General features: G+C 40.7%; 2 protein-coding genes across 5 annotated transcripts in view; one reads left to right on the forward strand and one right to left on the reverse strand.

The window, feature by feature from the left end:
* Positions 1-15,382, reverse strand: part of LOC130987205 (uncharacterized) — a 698,101-nt gene that overhangs the window by 483,860 nt on the left and 198,859 nt on the right. The window lies entirely within an intron of this gene.
* Positions 11,735-15,144, forward strand: LOC130987206 (uncharacterized). 3 transcript variants are annotated; one of them, XM_057910854.1, is made up of 4 exons: positions 11,750-11,958; positions 12,646-13,994; positions 14,697-14,733; positions 14,813-15,144. In XM_057910854.1, exons 2-3 carry the CDS (start codon positions 13,204-13,206, stop codon positions 14,731-14,733), a joined length of 828 nt encoding a protein of 275 aa, XP_057766837.1. In that variant the 5' UTR covers positions 11,750-11,958; positions 12,646-13,203; the 3' UTR covers positions 14,813-15,144. The 3 variants fall into 3 exon arrangements, with proteins under 3 accessions (XP_057766836.1, XP_057766835.1, XP_057766837.1); XM_057910853.1 differs by having other exon boundaries at positions 11,735-11,958; positions 14,697-15,144; XM_057910852.1 differs by having other exon boundaries at positions 11,737-11,958; positions 12,646-15,144.

Genomic DNA, 15,382 nt, shown 5'->3' on the forward strand with positions numbered 1-15,382 from the left:
CCCTTCAAGTACCGGGGGGTATCTCGTGTAGTGTATTCCAAAATTTAGAGTATACTTTAAGTATCTCAAAACTCCCTCAAGTGCTTTCCAATGTTCTCTACTTGGATTGCTTGTATAATGACTCAATTTGTTCACTGGGCATGCAAGATCAGGTCGAATGCAATTTGTAATATACATAAGGCACCCAATGATCCTTGCATAATCTTCCTGTGCGACAGGTTCACCCATGTTCTTCTTCATGTGAACGTTGAGTTCCAATGGAGTTTTTACATGCGATTGTCAAACACATTAAACCTTTTGAGCACTTTCTCAATGTAATGAGATTGTGTCAAAATTATTCCATCAGTGGTCCTGAGAATTTTCATTCCAAGGATCACGTCAGCTAACCCCATGTCTTTCATGTCAAAATTCATTTTTAACATGTTCTTTGTATCTACAATGATACGATTGTTGCTTCCCATAATCAACATGTCGTCTACATAGAGACACACCATAACATATCCATTACTGGTGCTTTTGATGTAGACACATTTGTCACATTCGGTGATTTTGAAGCCATTTGACAACATGACATTGTCAAATTTCAAGTGCCATTGCAGCGGTGCTTATTTTGATCCATAAAGAGACTTTACTAGTTTGCATACCTTTTTCTCTTGTCCAGGTACTACAAACCCTTCAGGTTGCTCCATATAGACTTCTTCTTCCAGGTCACCGTTTAAGAACGCAGTTTTGACATCCATTTGATGAATCTCAAGATTGTGCAGAACAACAATAGCGAGAAGCACTCGAATGGATGTAATCCTCGTCACTGGTGAATAGGTATCGAAAAAATCGTACCCCTCACGCTGCTTAAATCCTTTAACGACTAAGCGCGCTTTATACTTGTCTATTGATCCATCAGCTTTATATTTCCTATTTAGGATCCATTTACATCCCAAGGGTTTACAACCTTCAGGTAAATAAACCAACACCCAAGTGTGGTTTTGCATGATTGAATCAATTTCACTCTGAACTGCTTCCCTCCAGAGTAGTCCGTCTGGTCTAGAGAACGCCACTTTGATAGATGAAGGTTCTTCATCTAGCATGAAAGCGATATATTCTGGACCAAAGTCCTTGGCTATCCTGCCTCGTTTACTACGTCTTGGTTCTTACACTTCAAGGTCAGAGAACGGTCGTTTTCTCGATTCGGGCACTGTCTCAACAGGGTCAGAACTAGTAGCTTCTTCTCTAGTATTGTTGCTTGTACTAGCTTCTTCTTTTTCCTTGTCTTTACAAGAAAAGATATTCTCAAAGTAAATAGCGTTATTTGATTCCATTGTCATTCCTACAGTCATTGTTGGAATGTCTGACTTGTGAACCAAAAAACGATGTGCATTGCTGTTTAGTGCATACCCAATAAAGACACAATCGATTGTTTTAGGACCAATTGTGACTTGTTTGGGTGGAGGTACTTGCACCTTGGCTAAACACCCCCACACTTTAAGGTATTTGTATGAGGGCTTTCTGCCTTTCCACAACTCATAGGGAGTGACGTCCCTTCCCTTGAGTGGTATTTTATTGAGGATATAGTTGGCTGATAGAACAGCCTCCCCCCACATGTTCTGGGGTAATCCAGAACTAATCAACATGGCATTCATTATCTCCTTAAGAGTTCGATTCTTGCGTTCAGCAACACCATTAGATTGAGGTGAATATGGAGCAGTTATTTGATGTATTATACCACTAGCGTTGCATAATTCCTCAAACGGAGCAACATATTCTCCTCCTCTATCACTTCGAACCATCTTAATTCGACTACCAAGTTGATTCTCGGCTTTTGTTTTGAAGTTCTTGAAAGCTTCAATAGCCTCATCTTTACTTCTTAGAAGATAAAGATAACAATACCTTGTGTAGTCATCAATAAAAGTGATAAAGTACTTTTTACCACCTCGAGTTTGCACAAACTTTAGATCACACACGTCGGTGTGGATTAGTTCTAAAGGTTTAGTACTCCTTTCAACGGAATGAAACGGAGACTTTGTCATTTTTGCTTCAACACAAACTTGACATTTGTTTTGAGTGTTAAATTCGTTTATTTTTAGTAAATCCATATTTACCAATCTTTTTATAGCATTTAGATTAACATGTCCTAATCTACAATGCCACAAATCACAACACTCAACCAAGTAAGATGAAGTAGTAGCATTTTCATTGATAGGTTTGCCAATTACACGCTTGACAAGCTGAACATTAAGCTTGAAAAGCCCATTGGTGAGAAAACCCCTACCAAGGTACTTTCCAAACTTGGTTACAACAACTTTCTCGGACTCAAACACTAGTCTAAAGCCCTTATTAACTAGTATGGACCCCGAGATGAGATTCTTGCAGATGTTCGGGACATGCAGCACATCCTTTAAGGTTATCTCCGTACCGGATGAAAGCTTGAGCACCACATCACCAATCCCGACAACTTCCGACGACGCTTGGTTACCCATGCTTAGCTTCCTCCCTTCAACAACCTTGTAGGTAGAGAAACGCCTCTTGTCGGAGCACACGTGCACGGTTGCGCCCGTGTCAATAAACCAAGAACCTTGGTTTTCAACAAGGTTGACCTCCTCGGTGATAACCGTCGCTAAGTCATCCTCGTTCCATTCGTCGAAGTCCTTCTCGACGACGTTGGCATCTTGCTTCACCTTCTTCTTCTTGGGCTTGCGACAGTCTTTCGCCAAGTGGCCCGGTTTGCCACAGTTGTAGCAATCCCCTTCGAACTTGCGAGCAGGAGCTTTGCCTTTGCCTTTGTCCTTGGGATTAGGACGCCCACGTTTGTTGGAGTTGGATGGGCCACCACGCTCCAACAAGTTAGCTTTGGCCTCAACTTGGCCATTCCGTTTGCTATCGAGCCTCCTTTCCTCGCATTCGATGCGGAGCCTAACGATCAAGTCCTCGAATGTCATCCCCTTTCGTTTGTGTTTGAGGTAGGTCTTGAAGTCCTTCCAACTTGGGGGCAACTTGTCAATCACCACCACCACGGTGAATGAGTCGGAGACCACATGTCCCTCGGTGAGTACATCATGCAAGATAAGTTGGAATTCTTGCACTTGGTCGATGACGGGCCTCGAGTCCACCATCTTGTACTCCATGTACCTGGTTACACAAGTATTCTTAGTGCTAGAATCATTTAGCTTATACTTTTTGTCTAGTGCCTCCCACAACACTTTGGAGGTCTTTACATCAACATACACTTTGTACAAACTATCCCCTATACCACCTAGAAGAAAATTTTTACAAAGGAAATCGCCATTATGACAAGCATCATAGGCTGCACGAACGGTGAAGCTCGTCTCGTTCTCCGCCGGTGTGGGCGGCTCGTTGTCCGTCAAATATCCCGCATACCCCAATGTCGTGAGGTAGAAGAACATCTTTTGACGCCAACTCTTATAGTCGGAGCCACAGAACTTTGGTGGCTTGTCGGCGGTTGCGTTGGCACCGACCCCGCCATGTGGCCATAGCTCATCATGTTGGTCCCGAAGGCCCCAACGGTTTGTCCAAACATGGACCCCATGGAACCACTAGAAGTGGAACCAAACGCTGACCCAAACGGAGTTTGGCCAACCGTTCCTTGCACGGAACTATCTCCTTCAAGTGTTGTTTTGGTTAGCACCAAACATAAAAGGAAGTGGTGTTGAACCACCAAACGGACCACCATTAAAGGTGGAGGTAGCAGCGGCAGTGGTGGCGGATGCCACGGTTGACACGGCCGCGGCGGATGCGGTGGCAGCAGCGGCGGCAGAGGCAGCGGCAGCGGCGACAGCGTTGGCAGCCTCAGTGGAGTTTGCAGGACCGGTCGACATCTCCAGCAAAGGTATTTAGGTTTGGAAAATATTAAGTTCAATTACAAGTCGAAAAAACTCCCACTTTGCAAGCTTATCTCGTCTTGCGCTTGTTGGAATATAAGCTTGCGGGCATAATTACAATGAAACAGAAAGCACGAGATGAGATTACAAAGTAAAAACTGTATTGAAATTACAATAAGAATGAAACCAGGAAAACAGCCGAGTCGAGGAGGATCCTCTCTCCGCAAGACGAGATACGCCCCGGTAGTGCTCTCAGTTTGGCGTGTCGTCCCCAAAGATGAAACGGCTTCGTCTTGTAGGTAGCAGCACCGCAGACCAACGAGCTCCGACGAACTGGAATGAGGCGAGAACAGAACTTTAACTATGGATGCAGGAGTGCAGCAGAGTTTCTGTGTTAGAATGCTTGTTGTTGTGTGTATGATGCATGGAAGGCTGTCCTATTTATAGGCACAGACCACATCAATAGGGGGAGCCTGCGGGTTTAATTCCATTGATGGAATTCAAAAGGTGTCGGGGGTTACAGCAGTAACAGACGTAACAGCAGGGCTGTTTGAATCTGCCATGACTCCTCCGACAGCAACAGTTACGTGGGAAGCTTCCTGGGAGACCAATGGTCCTCCCGTTGGACCAAGCCCTAGCGAGCTTCGTGTGCGTGCGCGTAGGCCCAACCGAGTTGGGCCTCGTCCCCTTCGGACCAAGTTTTCGTTGGTCCAAAAAGATAAGAGCTGGTGTGGGCTAGGGTAGGCCCAAAGACCAATTGCCAAGTCCAAGTCCAAGTCCACGGCCGCGCGTCGGGTGACGGGACCGGGGCCGGGGCCGGGCGGGCGGCGGCGGCGGCGCGCGCGTGTGAGCTTTGCAACCCGTCACGTGTGCACACAGTGTTATTACATGCTCTGATGTAATAAATGTTATCCACATTTCAATGTGGGATAAGCATTAAATCTTCTTTAATGCTTATCTTTTCCCACAGCTCCATGTTTTAAGTACCCAACTTTAAATAATTATTTCTCACTCACCGAAAATCGGTTTTGAGTAAATAAATATACTACGATCATCTACTCGGAACGTAGATCGATCATGACCCATTTAATTCTGCTAAATTAAATGTTTTCGGTACTTGAAAAATTATCAAATATTGGTTACTCACAACCAATTTCCAACACAGCTCCCTCCAACTATATCTATTTATAAATTAAGAATATTGTAATTGCAACGAGAAAAAAAGTTCTAATATAATTGTAACATTTTGAAAATCACATAACAAAGTACAAATTCATCAACAGTTGTTTAATACGTATACTTATTAATTCTAAATAAGATGTCTCATGTCACTGAACTGCAATTGTGCAAATGTTTAGTAAGATCTTAAATCTGAATGTCAACAAATATTCGAGCTCGACAAATAAACTTTTAGGCAATGTTTAAAAACTTGGTTTAGATTAGCCCGGCTGCGCAAACTCAAGGAAACAATGCTGGGTTGGACCGTTAATGATTCATGGGTTGTGCGTTTGGTTGCATGTTGTTGAAAGACGAAAATAAAGTGCGTATGTTTGGTAACAAGCGCTAATGACATAGAAATAACATGAAATGTCCAAAATGCCCCACAACGAGCCAGCCCCATTGCCTCCGAGCTCGTAATCCGACATCGACGAGATCGAAACCCTCATCCACTCGTACCTGACCGTCGTCCTCCTCGCGCCTCCATCCCAATGTCCTCCGCCCCCCATATTCATCCCCTCCAATCTAAGGCAAGCGTCGGTCGCCCCTCCCCTCCGCCCCCAATTCCCCCTCCGCGCGGCTACACCAGCAATGTTGTCGCAGATATTCTGACAAATCCGTGGTGGACACGATCAAGCGAGATCTGTGACCGTGAACAATTTGAAGTTGGTTGTCTTCACCAATCCTAATCGAGAAGATCCGGCTGGGTAAGGACTTGAGGGATTGGGATCTGTGGGGCCCTTTTTCTTCATCATCTTCCTCGGCCTCATGCTCTCATGGTCCTCGCCCGTGCAGAAGGTGCACTTATTTATATTAACGTAAGCATGTCGTCTGGTTGCATATTAGAATAATGGTTGTTTTGCAGTTTCAAGTATTTGCGATGGCGTTCACAGTGCTTGTTGCAGGAGGCGTGATTCTCACCTTGAACATGTTGGTTTTGGTAATTAATCGAATAGAATTGAATAGCACATTTTGGACAACAATTTGTTTTTGAGCGACAAGATGAAAAAAAATTGAATTTTTCGATCGAAATTGGATTTGCAAAAAAATAAATTAAACAAAGGACATTGTAACATCCCAGTATCAGTAACCAAGGGTGACCCCCGCATGTTTCCCTTGAGGATCAATGTTTTTTGCTCGACCTCCTCGCTTTATTTTACCGCCCTACCAAACGGAGAAAAAAGGCCTAATTAACTACACAATGAGACCTTAACTGGGGTATCAAACTGACCCTTAGTTTCTGCATTTACTTAGAGAAGACCTCCATGTAGAGGTGTGCATTCGGTTATTCGGTTCAGTTTTTGCCAAAATCAAACCAAATTTATGTTCAGTTAAAAAAAATCGAACCAAACCAAAAAACCGAATTAATCCAAAAAAATCGAAAAAAACAATTTTTTTTATATATATAAAAAAAACTGCTCAAAATTAGATTATATATTTTTATCATTATCCATCATTCATTTTAGGGTAAATATCACTTTAAACCCCAAACTATTTTCACACTATCAATTATATCCTAAACTATCGAAAATTATTTTTTAAACCTTGAACTATCAATTTTGTATCAATTGTACCATTCGTTCATTTTTTTAGCTTAAAAAAATTTGACGTGGCTCACTGGGTGTCACAATATATTTTGAATCATTCTTTTTTTTTTTACCTATATTATATAAAAGGGAAAATTGCACCTAAATACACAAACTTTGCCGAAAATCCATATTTGACGCGAAGTTAGGAATTTACATTTTAATACACCAATTTAAGAAGTTGTTCAATTTTGACACATTTTTCAATTCCGGCGACCGGCATTCTGAAGTGGACGCCGGTATGCCACATCATCACCACGTCACACACACACACACACTTCACTCTCTCTCTCTCACACCCCACTCTCTCTCTCTCTCTCTATACACGTCACCTTCCCCCTTCTCTCTCATCACTCTCGCCGCCCTCCACCCTCTTTCTCCCTACCTCTCTTCCATCTTCTCTCCTGCCGGCGCCGCCGCCTTCCATTCCCGGCGAAATCGCCACCAGCTGCCACCACCACCTTCTTCCCCTCATCAAACTCACTCAAATCCCGTTCTTTCATTCTCAAAACCGAACCAGATGAAGTAACTCATGAAACTCTCCCCCTTTTCTCTCAATTTCCCGTCGACAGACGGCTGGCGAGTGCCGCCGCCGCTCTCTCTGTCTTTCCTTCCTTCCCCCGACTCTCGCTCTCTCGCTCGTCCCCCTTATCTCATCCCTCACAAAAATCCCCAAATCCTCAAATCACTCTCTCTAAATCCCTAAACCCTCTTTCTCCTACGATTTCCGGCGAGGTTACCGCCGGACTCGCCCCCTCTGCTCCAGCCGACAGCAGCAGTCAGCCGGACCGCCGCCATCGCCGCCTCCCTCATCCTCACCTCTGCCCTTCTCCTTGACAGACGAACAGCAGCAGCCCTCGGCCACCACCGCCGTCGACCTCACCCTCTCTGGACCGTCGGTCGACCTCAAAGGTTGAGGCCGCCATCGCTCTCTCCGCCGAACAGCCCCGCTGTCCAGTTGCCTCCCCTCACTCTCTCTCTATCGACGGTGGTGGTGGGAAATCCGGTTGGTTTGGTTGGTGGAGGTGGCGGGTGCGCCGCTGTTCTGGGGAGGGGGAAGTGGCTGACGGCGGGATGGAGGGTTTGTGGCTGTGGGGCTCGACGGCGGTGGTGCGACGCGGTTCTGGGGAGGGGGAAGTGGCTGACGGTGGGAGGCTGGGCTCGGCGGCGGTGGTGCGACGCGGTTCTGGGGAGGGGGAGGGTCCGACGGGGGGAGGGGGGAGGTGACGTGTAGAGAGTGAGAGAGAGTGGGTGTGTGACGTGGCTGCGACATTGGCATTCCGGCGTCCACGTCAGAATGCCGGTCGCCGGAATTGAAAAATGTGTCAAAATTGAACAACTTCTTAAATTGGTGTATTAAAATGTAAATTCCTAACTTCACGTCAAATATGGATTTTCGACAAAGTTTGTGTATTTAGGTGCAATTTTCCCTATATAAAACGACATGATTATATGCATTACTCATTAAAAATTCAATGGATTAAAAATGGATAAAGGGTACAATTGATATAAAATTAATAGTTCAAGGTTTAAAAAATTATTTTTAATAGTTCAGGATATAATTGATAGTGCGAAAAATAGTTCAAGACCACGAATTCATCCAACAAAGTTACGAATCAACCGTAGATCTTGATGATCTAAGGGCTGAAATTTTTTATATTTTATATTTTAAGAAGTGTTTTTATTTTAGACCTCCCCTATATATAATATAAATATAATTCGTTTTTTCGGTTTAGTTTGGTTTTAAAAAATCTAAACCAAACCAAACCGAAAAATCCGAATTTTTATGAAAAAAAATTCAAACCGAACCAAAAAATCGAGCCATATTTTAAAGGGTAAATATCACTTTAAAACCCAAACTATTTTTCACACTATCAATTATATCCTAAACTATTGAAAATAATTTTTTAAACCTTGAACTATCAATTTTGTATCAATTGTACCCTTTATCCATTTTTCATCCTTTAAATTTTTAATGAGTAATGCATATAATCACATCGTTTTATATAATATAGGTCAAAAAAAGAATGATTCTAAATACATTGTGGTATTCGGTGAGCCACGTTAAATTTTTGAAGCTAAAAAAATGAACCAATGGTACAATTGATACAAAATTGATAGTTCAAGATTTAAAAAATTATTTTCGATAGTTCAAGATATAATTGATAGTGCGAAAATAGTTTGGGGTTTAAAGTGATATTTACCCTATTTTAAAATTTCGATTTGAATCGGTTCGATTGTTCAATTTCTTTTTTTTTTTTGCTCACCCTTACCCTGCAAGTAACGAAGTAAATTTTCATAATTATAATAAGATCTTAAGGTTATTTGTCAATATATGGACTGAGAAAATGAGTTAAGATGGAAACTATCCTTAACATAAAAATTAGGTATCAATTTAGTCAATAATTCAATATATCACACACTGATGCAAATGTCTCTAATTTTAGTCAGACTTAGAAGGATTATTTGACCATTTACATGTATCTTCCTTTTGTTTGTGGCATGAGGAAGAGATAAATTTTATTTATCATTTATTTTAACGTAATAAAAAATTCAAATATGTTGTGTAATATTATAAGCAACACATTTTTCTTTGGATAAGATATAAGTATATCAAAGGAATGAGTTATAATTTTATACCACTTTATAAAAAATAAAATAAATACAAGAGACAATACTATATTATAACTAAAAGCATATATAATAACAGAAAATTATTATCATATAAACAAGAATATGGAAATAATAGTTATTTTTTACTATTATTCTCTTACACACTTACATGGTATATATACAAATTTCGATAGTAACCAAATTTACTACGGCTACTATTAGAGCATCCGCATCGCCTACACGATAGCGGCCTACTCGTGTAAGGCTCGCATCGTGTAAGGCGATGCAGCCCTCTCTTACACGAGGGTCGACCGTTCAAAATAGGCGCGTGTTTTACATGCGCCATTAAAAAAAATATATCGAAAATTCGAATTTTAAATTTGACTGCCTCGATTTCCGTGTTTTTTTTTATTTCTCTCTCTTCTTTTTCTTCTCTTTTTCTTCTTCTTCTTCTTCTTCTTCTTCCTCACTTTCTTCATTCACCTTCTTCATCTTCCTCACTTCTTCCTTTCTTCCTCTCTCTACACCCTCCATGCACACAACTCAAATTACTATGACCTAAATTGGTGCTCCGAGCTATCCGACGACTATCATCCTGATTTGTCGGGATGTAACTTGGGGGATGCTCCTCCATCTGACGAGGAGATACCTTCGACAGCCCAAAGTGCCGCCAAACCAAAGAAAGGCAGCCGGAGGAAGGAAATTGCCCACAAGATCCGGCATGACAGGCAGGCGCCGGCAGCGGAGGAGGAGGATGACAGAGGAAAGACTGTCCGTCATACCTACACCCCGGAGGAGACGGACCTCATCGTCCAAATTTGGACGGAGGAGACAAAGGACGCCATCCGTGGGACAAATCAGAAGGGGCACGAATACTGGAAGAGGATTGTCGCCCGTGTCAACCCCCTCGTCGGCGCCAACCTCAAGCACCGCCAGATTCAAGGGCACTGGACGCGAGTGGTCCAAGATGTGCGACTTTGGGAGAGTATTTGGGTGGAGACGCGCACCCGGTGGCCTTCCGGCCATTTTGACGATATGCTCCGGGACAAGGCCCAAATCCTCTTCAAAAGTCGGACCGCAAATAAGGCCTCCTTCAACTACTGGAATGCGTGGAAATTCTCCGACACAACCACAAGTTCAAGTCGCTGTACCTCGAGGGAGACGTGCATTCCTCCAAGAGGACAAAGACTACAAAGGAGGGAGCCTTCACCACCTCGGCGTCGGGCGAGGAGATCTCGTCTGCCCGGCCGATTGGGAACAAGACGGCGAAGGCGGCAGCGAGAGCGGCGAAAGCGAAGGGGAAGGGGAAGGCGGCAAGCTCCGAGCAATCATCGGAGTACAAAGAGGCATTGGAGCGGTCCGACCAGAACTTGAAAAAAATCACCACCGAGTATGCCAAAAAGAACGAGCTCAAGGAGAGGGAGCTCGATATGCAACTACTCGGTAAAATGTGATTTTTTTAATGTAATTTTTAGGTTTTTTAATTTAATGGAATTTTAATTATTAGTAAAAATGTGTTATTTAAATTTGAGCAATTAAATTTAAGTGAAAAACATAAAAATCAAAACTAAAAAAATCATGTAGGCTATCATGTAACACCAATGCAGCCTCTTTACACCATGTGGCCCCCCTCATAAAGTAAGCTATCATGTAACACCAATGTGGATGCTCTTATACTTTTATATATACGACTACAATTTATATTTGTTATATGAGAAAGATTAAGTAATAAATTTATACTCCCTCCGTTCCATTGTAAATATCTCATTTTTCATAATGACATGTCTCATTATAAATGTCTCATTCATTTTTTGACAATATATTCACTCTTAGATAGCAGTGTAGCAATAATGTTTCCATGTATCCACATAATTATGAAAAAAAGTTTATATTTGATCATCTTCTTTATGTATATATATGTGCATCTTGTGGATGTAGAGTTTTTTATTTTTTTTCATAAAAAATGAGAATAACGAATAATTGTATTCAATTGATACAATGAAAATTTCACATTCTCCAAGATTCGAGCTGGAAAGCCTATTCACACATATTCATGTACATTCTCAATTTTAATATTCATTTCGTCTCATTCCAATAGGTTCACTTCTTTTGGACACGAAGATAAAAAAAATTATTTTTTAAGATAAAAGTGATGTAGTCCACACTAATTAAATACTCTCTCAATCCCTAAAAATTGTGACCCAATGACAATGGCACAGATTTTAAGAAAAAAGTGTGGTGATTATATTTAAGTGGAGATTGGATCACACACTTCTTTGTAAATAGTGAAATGAAAAGTTTGTGGGGTCATTTTTAAATAAAGAAATGTGACAATTTTGAAGAATATAATAATAAAATCATAATTTTCAAAAACGGAAGAAATACAAATTTTTTATTTAAAATAAAAAATAAATATATTCTAATGGGACGTCCTAAAAGGAAAAACGATCCCATTAAACCAAAAGGGAGGAAGTACATTTTTATATAGACTATAGAAATAGAGTAGCGCCATTGCGTGTGTGACAGTGAATGTCACCGCCTGCACTTTCTCTTTCAAGGTAAAACGCCAAAAAGTCCTCCACTCATCCACTCCACCCACCCTCAAATTCCCAAGTCTCTTTTATGCAAATTGACCCCATATATTCTCTCGACTTCCATGTTCACTTCCTCACGCTCTCTCTCCATTTTCAGCGCAACTCATTTGCCAGGTTTCACACTCATCCTTTTTCTTTCTTTTTTCGTTATTTTCACTCAAATACTGTTCTTGAATGCAATGGTGGAGTAACAACTCAAATGGGCTTGTCTAATTTTGTATATTTGAATTTCTTTATCATGATTATAGCCATTTTTCTTTCAATTTCTCAGTGTGATGGGTTTGGAGGAAAGTTCGAAATAAAATTAGTTAAATGCTAAACTTGTTTGCTGTTGATTTTGAACTGGTTTTTGTGCAGCTCTTGGTGTGTGAAATTCAGCATTTTATTCTCATTGTGAATGGCTTCATTTGTGTGTTTTGCAACTTAAGAGAAATTAATTTTTTTAAGACATGGTTTTCGAAGATATGGTGAAGTAATTGTAGGTGAACAATGATATGGTAGATGTTGTCTGGGAAAAATATGGGATAGTTACATAGACTTAAGAAAATTCATAAATATTGATGGGAAATTGGCGTTTCTTACTAAAACACATACCTTCTTTTTAGAAAGATTGCCTTTGGATTGTAGTTGTAGAAAATGAATATGAGTTATGTGTAGATTTGTGGTTTGCATTTTTTGTTGAAAATGATTTCATTCTGTTGATTCTTTTTAGCCATTTGTTATCAGTTACCTGTCGAGATTTCCCTAAGTACTTGTGGAAGGGGGTGGTATGGTTTTGAGTTTGATGTTTTCTTTTTTCAGAAATATATTGCGACTTCTTTTCACTGCGGCCAATGGAGTAACTGGCTGCATGATTGATTGGTTACCTGCACAAATATTTCTGCAGCGCGATAAGGCTCTTGACATGACATGCACTGTGGATTTCAAAATTCGAACATTTACATGGGCATGCTAGATTTCTGTCTGCTTGTTTTATTTAGCATGTGGCGTGTAGGGATAAGCGCGAAATGAAAGGGGAAATTGAAGAATAATCATATCAAGTTCACAAAGAGAGGCAGCTGCTTTATTGCTTGGTACTTGTCTATGGACATGGAAACACAAAAAAAAGATCAACTATAAACTTGTGAACTGATATCTTTCCAGTACACTGTTTCAACGTTCATAGCTATTGTCTTTCCTTGTAATATGTTGGGCATCTTGTGTAGCTTTCTACATTGTAAAAACAATGTCGTATGTTTATCCTGGTCCTCGAAAGCATGAAGGTACTCGCGCTTTGTTTTTGAGAAGTTGAACTTTAAGCATCTACATTCACTTTGATAGCTTGTGGCACTGAGGGGTGCAGACCAAAACATAACTTCGATGGAGGATGTTCATGTGTGTACCAACTGCGATGATGTCATATGTCCAATATGCTTGAACTTTCCTCACAATTGTGTACTCCTTCAATGCTCATCATATGAGAAAGGATGTCGGCCTTTCATATGTGGTACAGACCATTTACATTCGAATTGTTTGGACCGTTATAAAGAAGCAAATGGGTGGTTATCTGGTTCAAAATCTAGCAAACCGGCATGCCCCTTATGTCGAGGAGAAGTTGCTGGATGGACAGTGGTTGATAAGGCTCGTGCACATTTTGATGTGAAGAAACGTTGTTGTGAAGAGGAAAAGTGCCCGTTTACGGGCTCGTACTCGGAACTCCAAAACCACGCAGAAGTAGAGCATCCACATGCATGCCCTTCAAGAGTTGATCCTGCACGTAAGCTTGATTGGGAGAATTTTCAGAGATCCTCTGAGCTTATCGATCTCCTGACCACTATACATTCACAAGTCTCAAATGGGATCATTTTGGGTGATTATGTGGTTGAGTACGAGGAAGATAATTCTGAAGATGATGAAGACGACGACTTCCATGGGGATGAGGGGAACTGGTGGAGATCTTGTGTACTATATCAGATATTTGCAAGTCTTGGAATATTTAGAAACAGAAGAAGGTCTAGCATCGGTGACTCCAGAAGAGGAAGCCGTCGTGATACTTCTATCTCTGATGAAGGTTCAGTGTCGCCTGCGGAATATGCAGATAATGCTGATGAAGTTGATGGCGAGTTTACCGGTAGAAGGGATCTTTCGAGAGAAAGAGCCTCTCAACGCAGGTCAGGACATTTATATGTTTCCCTGCTTGATCATTCTTGATTATTTAGGTTCTGCTAGTATTTTGAATTATTCTTTCAATATACGAACATAACATACTTCACATTGTCTGGCATAATTCACACTTACCACAAAATAAGTTCGTGGTATTAACTAATTTCCCAGTATGTCATTTTTGAGAGCAGAAAACACGTTGGGTCTAAATATGTTAGGTACTTCCGTTACAAAATCATTTGTGGCCTACTTGATAAAATAAATACTGAATGATATCATACTCTATCTATCTTGGTTTCTTTTGGACATTTCTGTGAATTTGCCTCTTTCACATTGTGAATCAAATTAAACCTCATATTAACTAGTTCCATGTTTTAAGTAGAAATAGCATAAATCTTAGTAAAGATTTTTCTGCATTGATGTGAGAAATGATTCCTTAGATACTCGGAAATGGTCAATATGGACTGAAAAGGACAAAAATAAAAGCTAAACTAGTCGACTTCTAGAAAAGTTAAAAGAATTTGACTAGTATGATTGTTCACACACACAAAAATGGAGATTCCTGTTGTTGTAAATGTTTATCATCAGTAGTAATGTCATGCAAATTAGCGTTTTGCTAACTCTCTTAGTTGCAGTCGGGTCATGACCATATGCATTTACTGTTATAGCTAATTGGCCTACATTTAACATTCACAATACCTGTCTCTCAGCTCTCGAAGGCATCTCTCCCGCTTCAGTGACAACTAGGTATGCTCTCTCGAGATAAAACTTTGCACTCTTCTAAATTTACGTATCACCTTTTTCATCTACGGTTCTTCACATCAAGTGTTGCGCCTTTAATTGAACAACCGTGGTCTTGGAAGAAAAGCTTTCAGATGGAAAACCGGATACTAGATCATCGTTCGTTCTTCCTTCAAGTAACCGTACGTTTCCTCTTCAATGGAGGATGCGGTCTTGGTGATAAATGTCGCTGATATCTGTGTTAATTTCTGGAAGATCAAGTTTGAGTTCATCTATTTCTAGACATAGATCAACCTCGAGATCATGTATGTATATATACAACCTTGTATAGCTACTATGAATTTTTGTACTGTATATATAGAACCTTGGGATGGATATCTTCGTCCACTTATCTTACAGTTGTTCTTGTTCTCGTTATGATTCTGAGCACGTGTGTGTGTGTGTGTATGTGTGAGAGAGAGAGAGAAGGAGAGAGATGGTTAAGTCAAGGTCCCCAAGGAGTTGTCGATAATTTTAACTCGATTTTTGTAATTATTTAATGCGTTTACTTGTAAACTCACGTGTGAACTTTACATCTCATTTGAGAGAGACATTGCGTCGAATTATTAATTAGTTAAAAAGTAAATAAAATATGAGATTGATATCTTTGAATTAT

The sequence above is a fragment of the Salvia miltiorrhiza genome, chromosome 5 (assembly GCF_028751815.1).
Source record: "Salvia miltiorrhiza cultivar Shanhuang (shh) chromosome 5, IMPLAD_Smil_shh, whole genome shotgun sequence".
NCBI lineage: Eukaryota > Viridiplantae > Streptophyta > Magnoliopsida > Lamiales > Lamiaceae > Salvia > Salvia miltiorrhiza.

Coding starts and splice junctions, on each gene's coding strand:
- LOC130987206 (XM_057910852.1), top strand. CDS start 13,204: ATGGAGGATGTTCATGTGTGTACCAACTGCGATGATGTCATATGTCCA.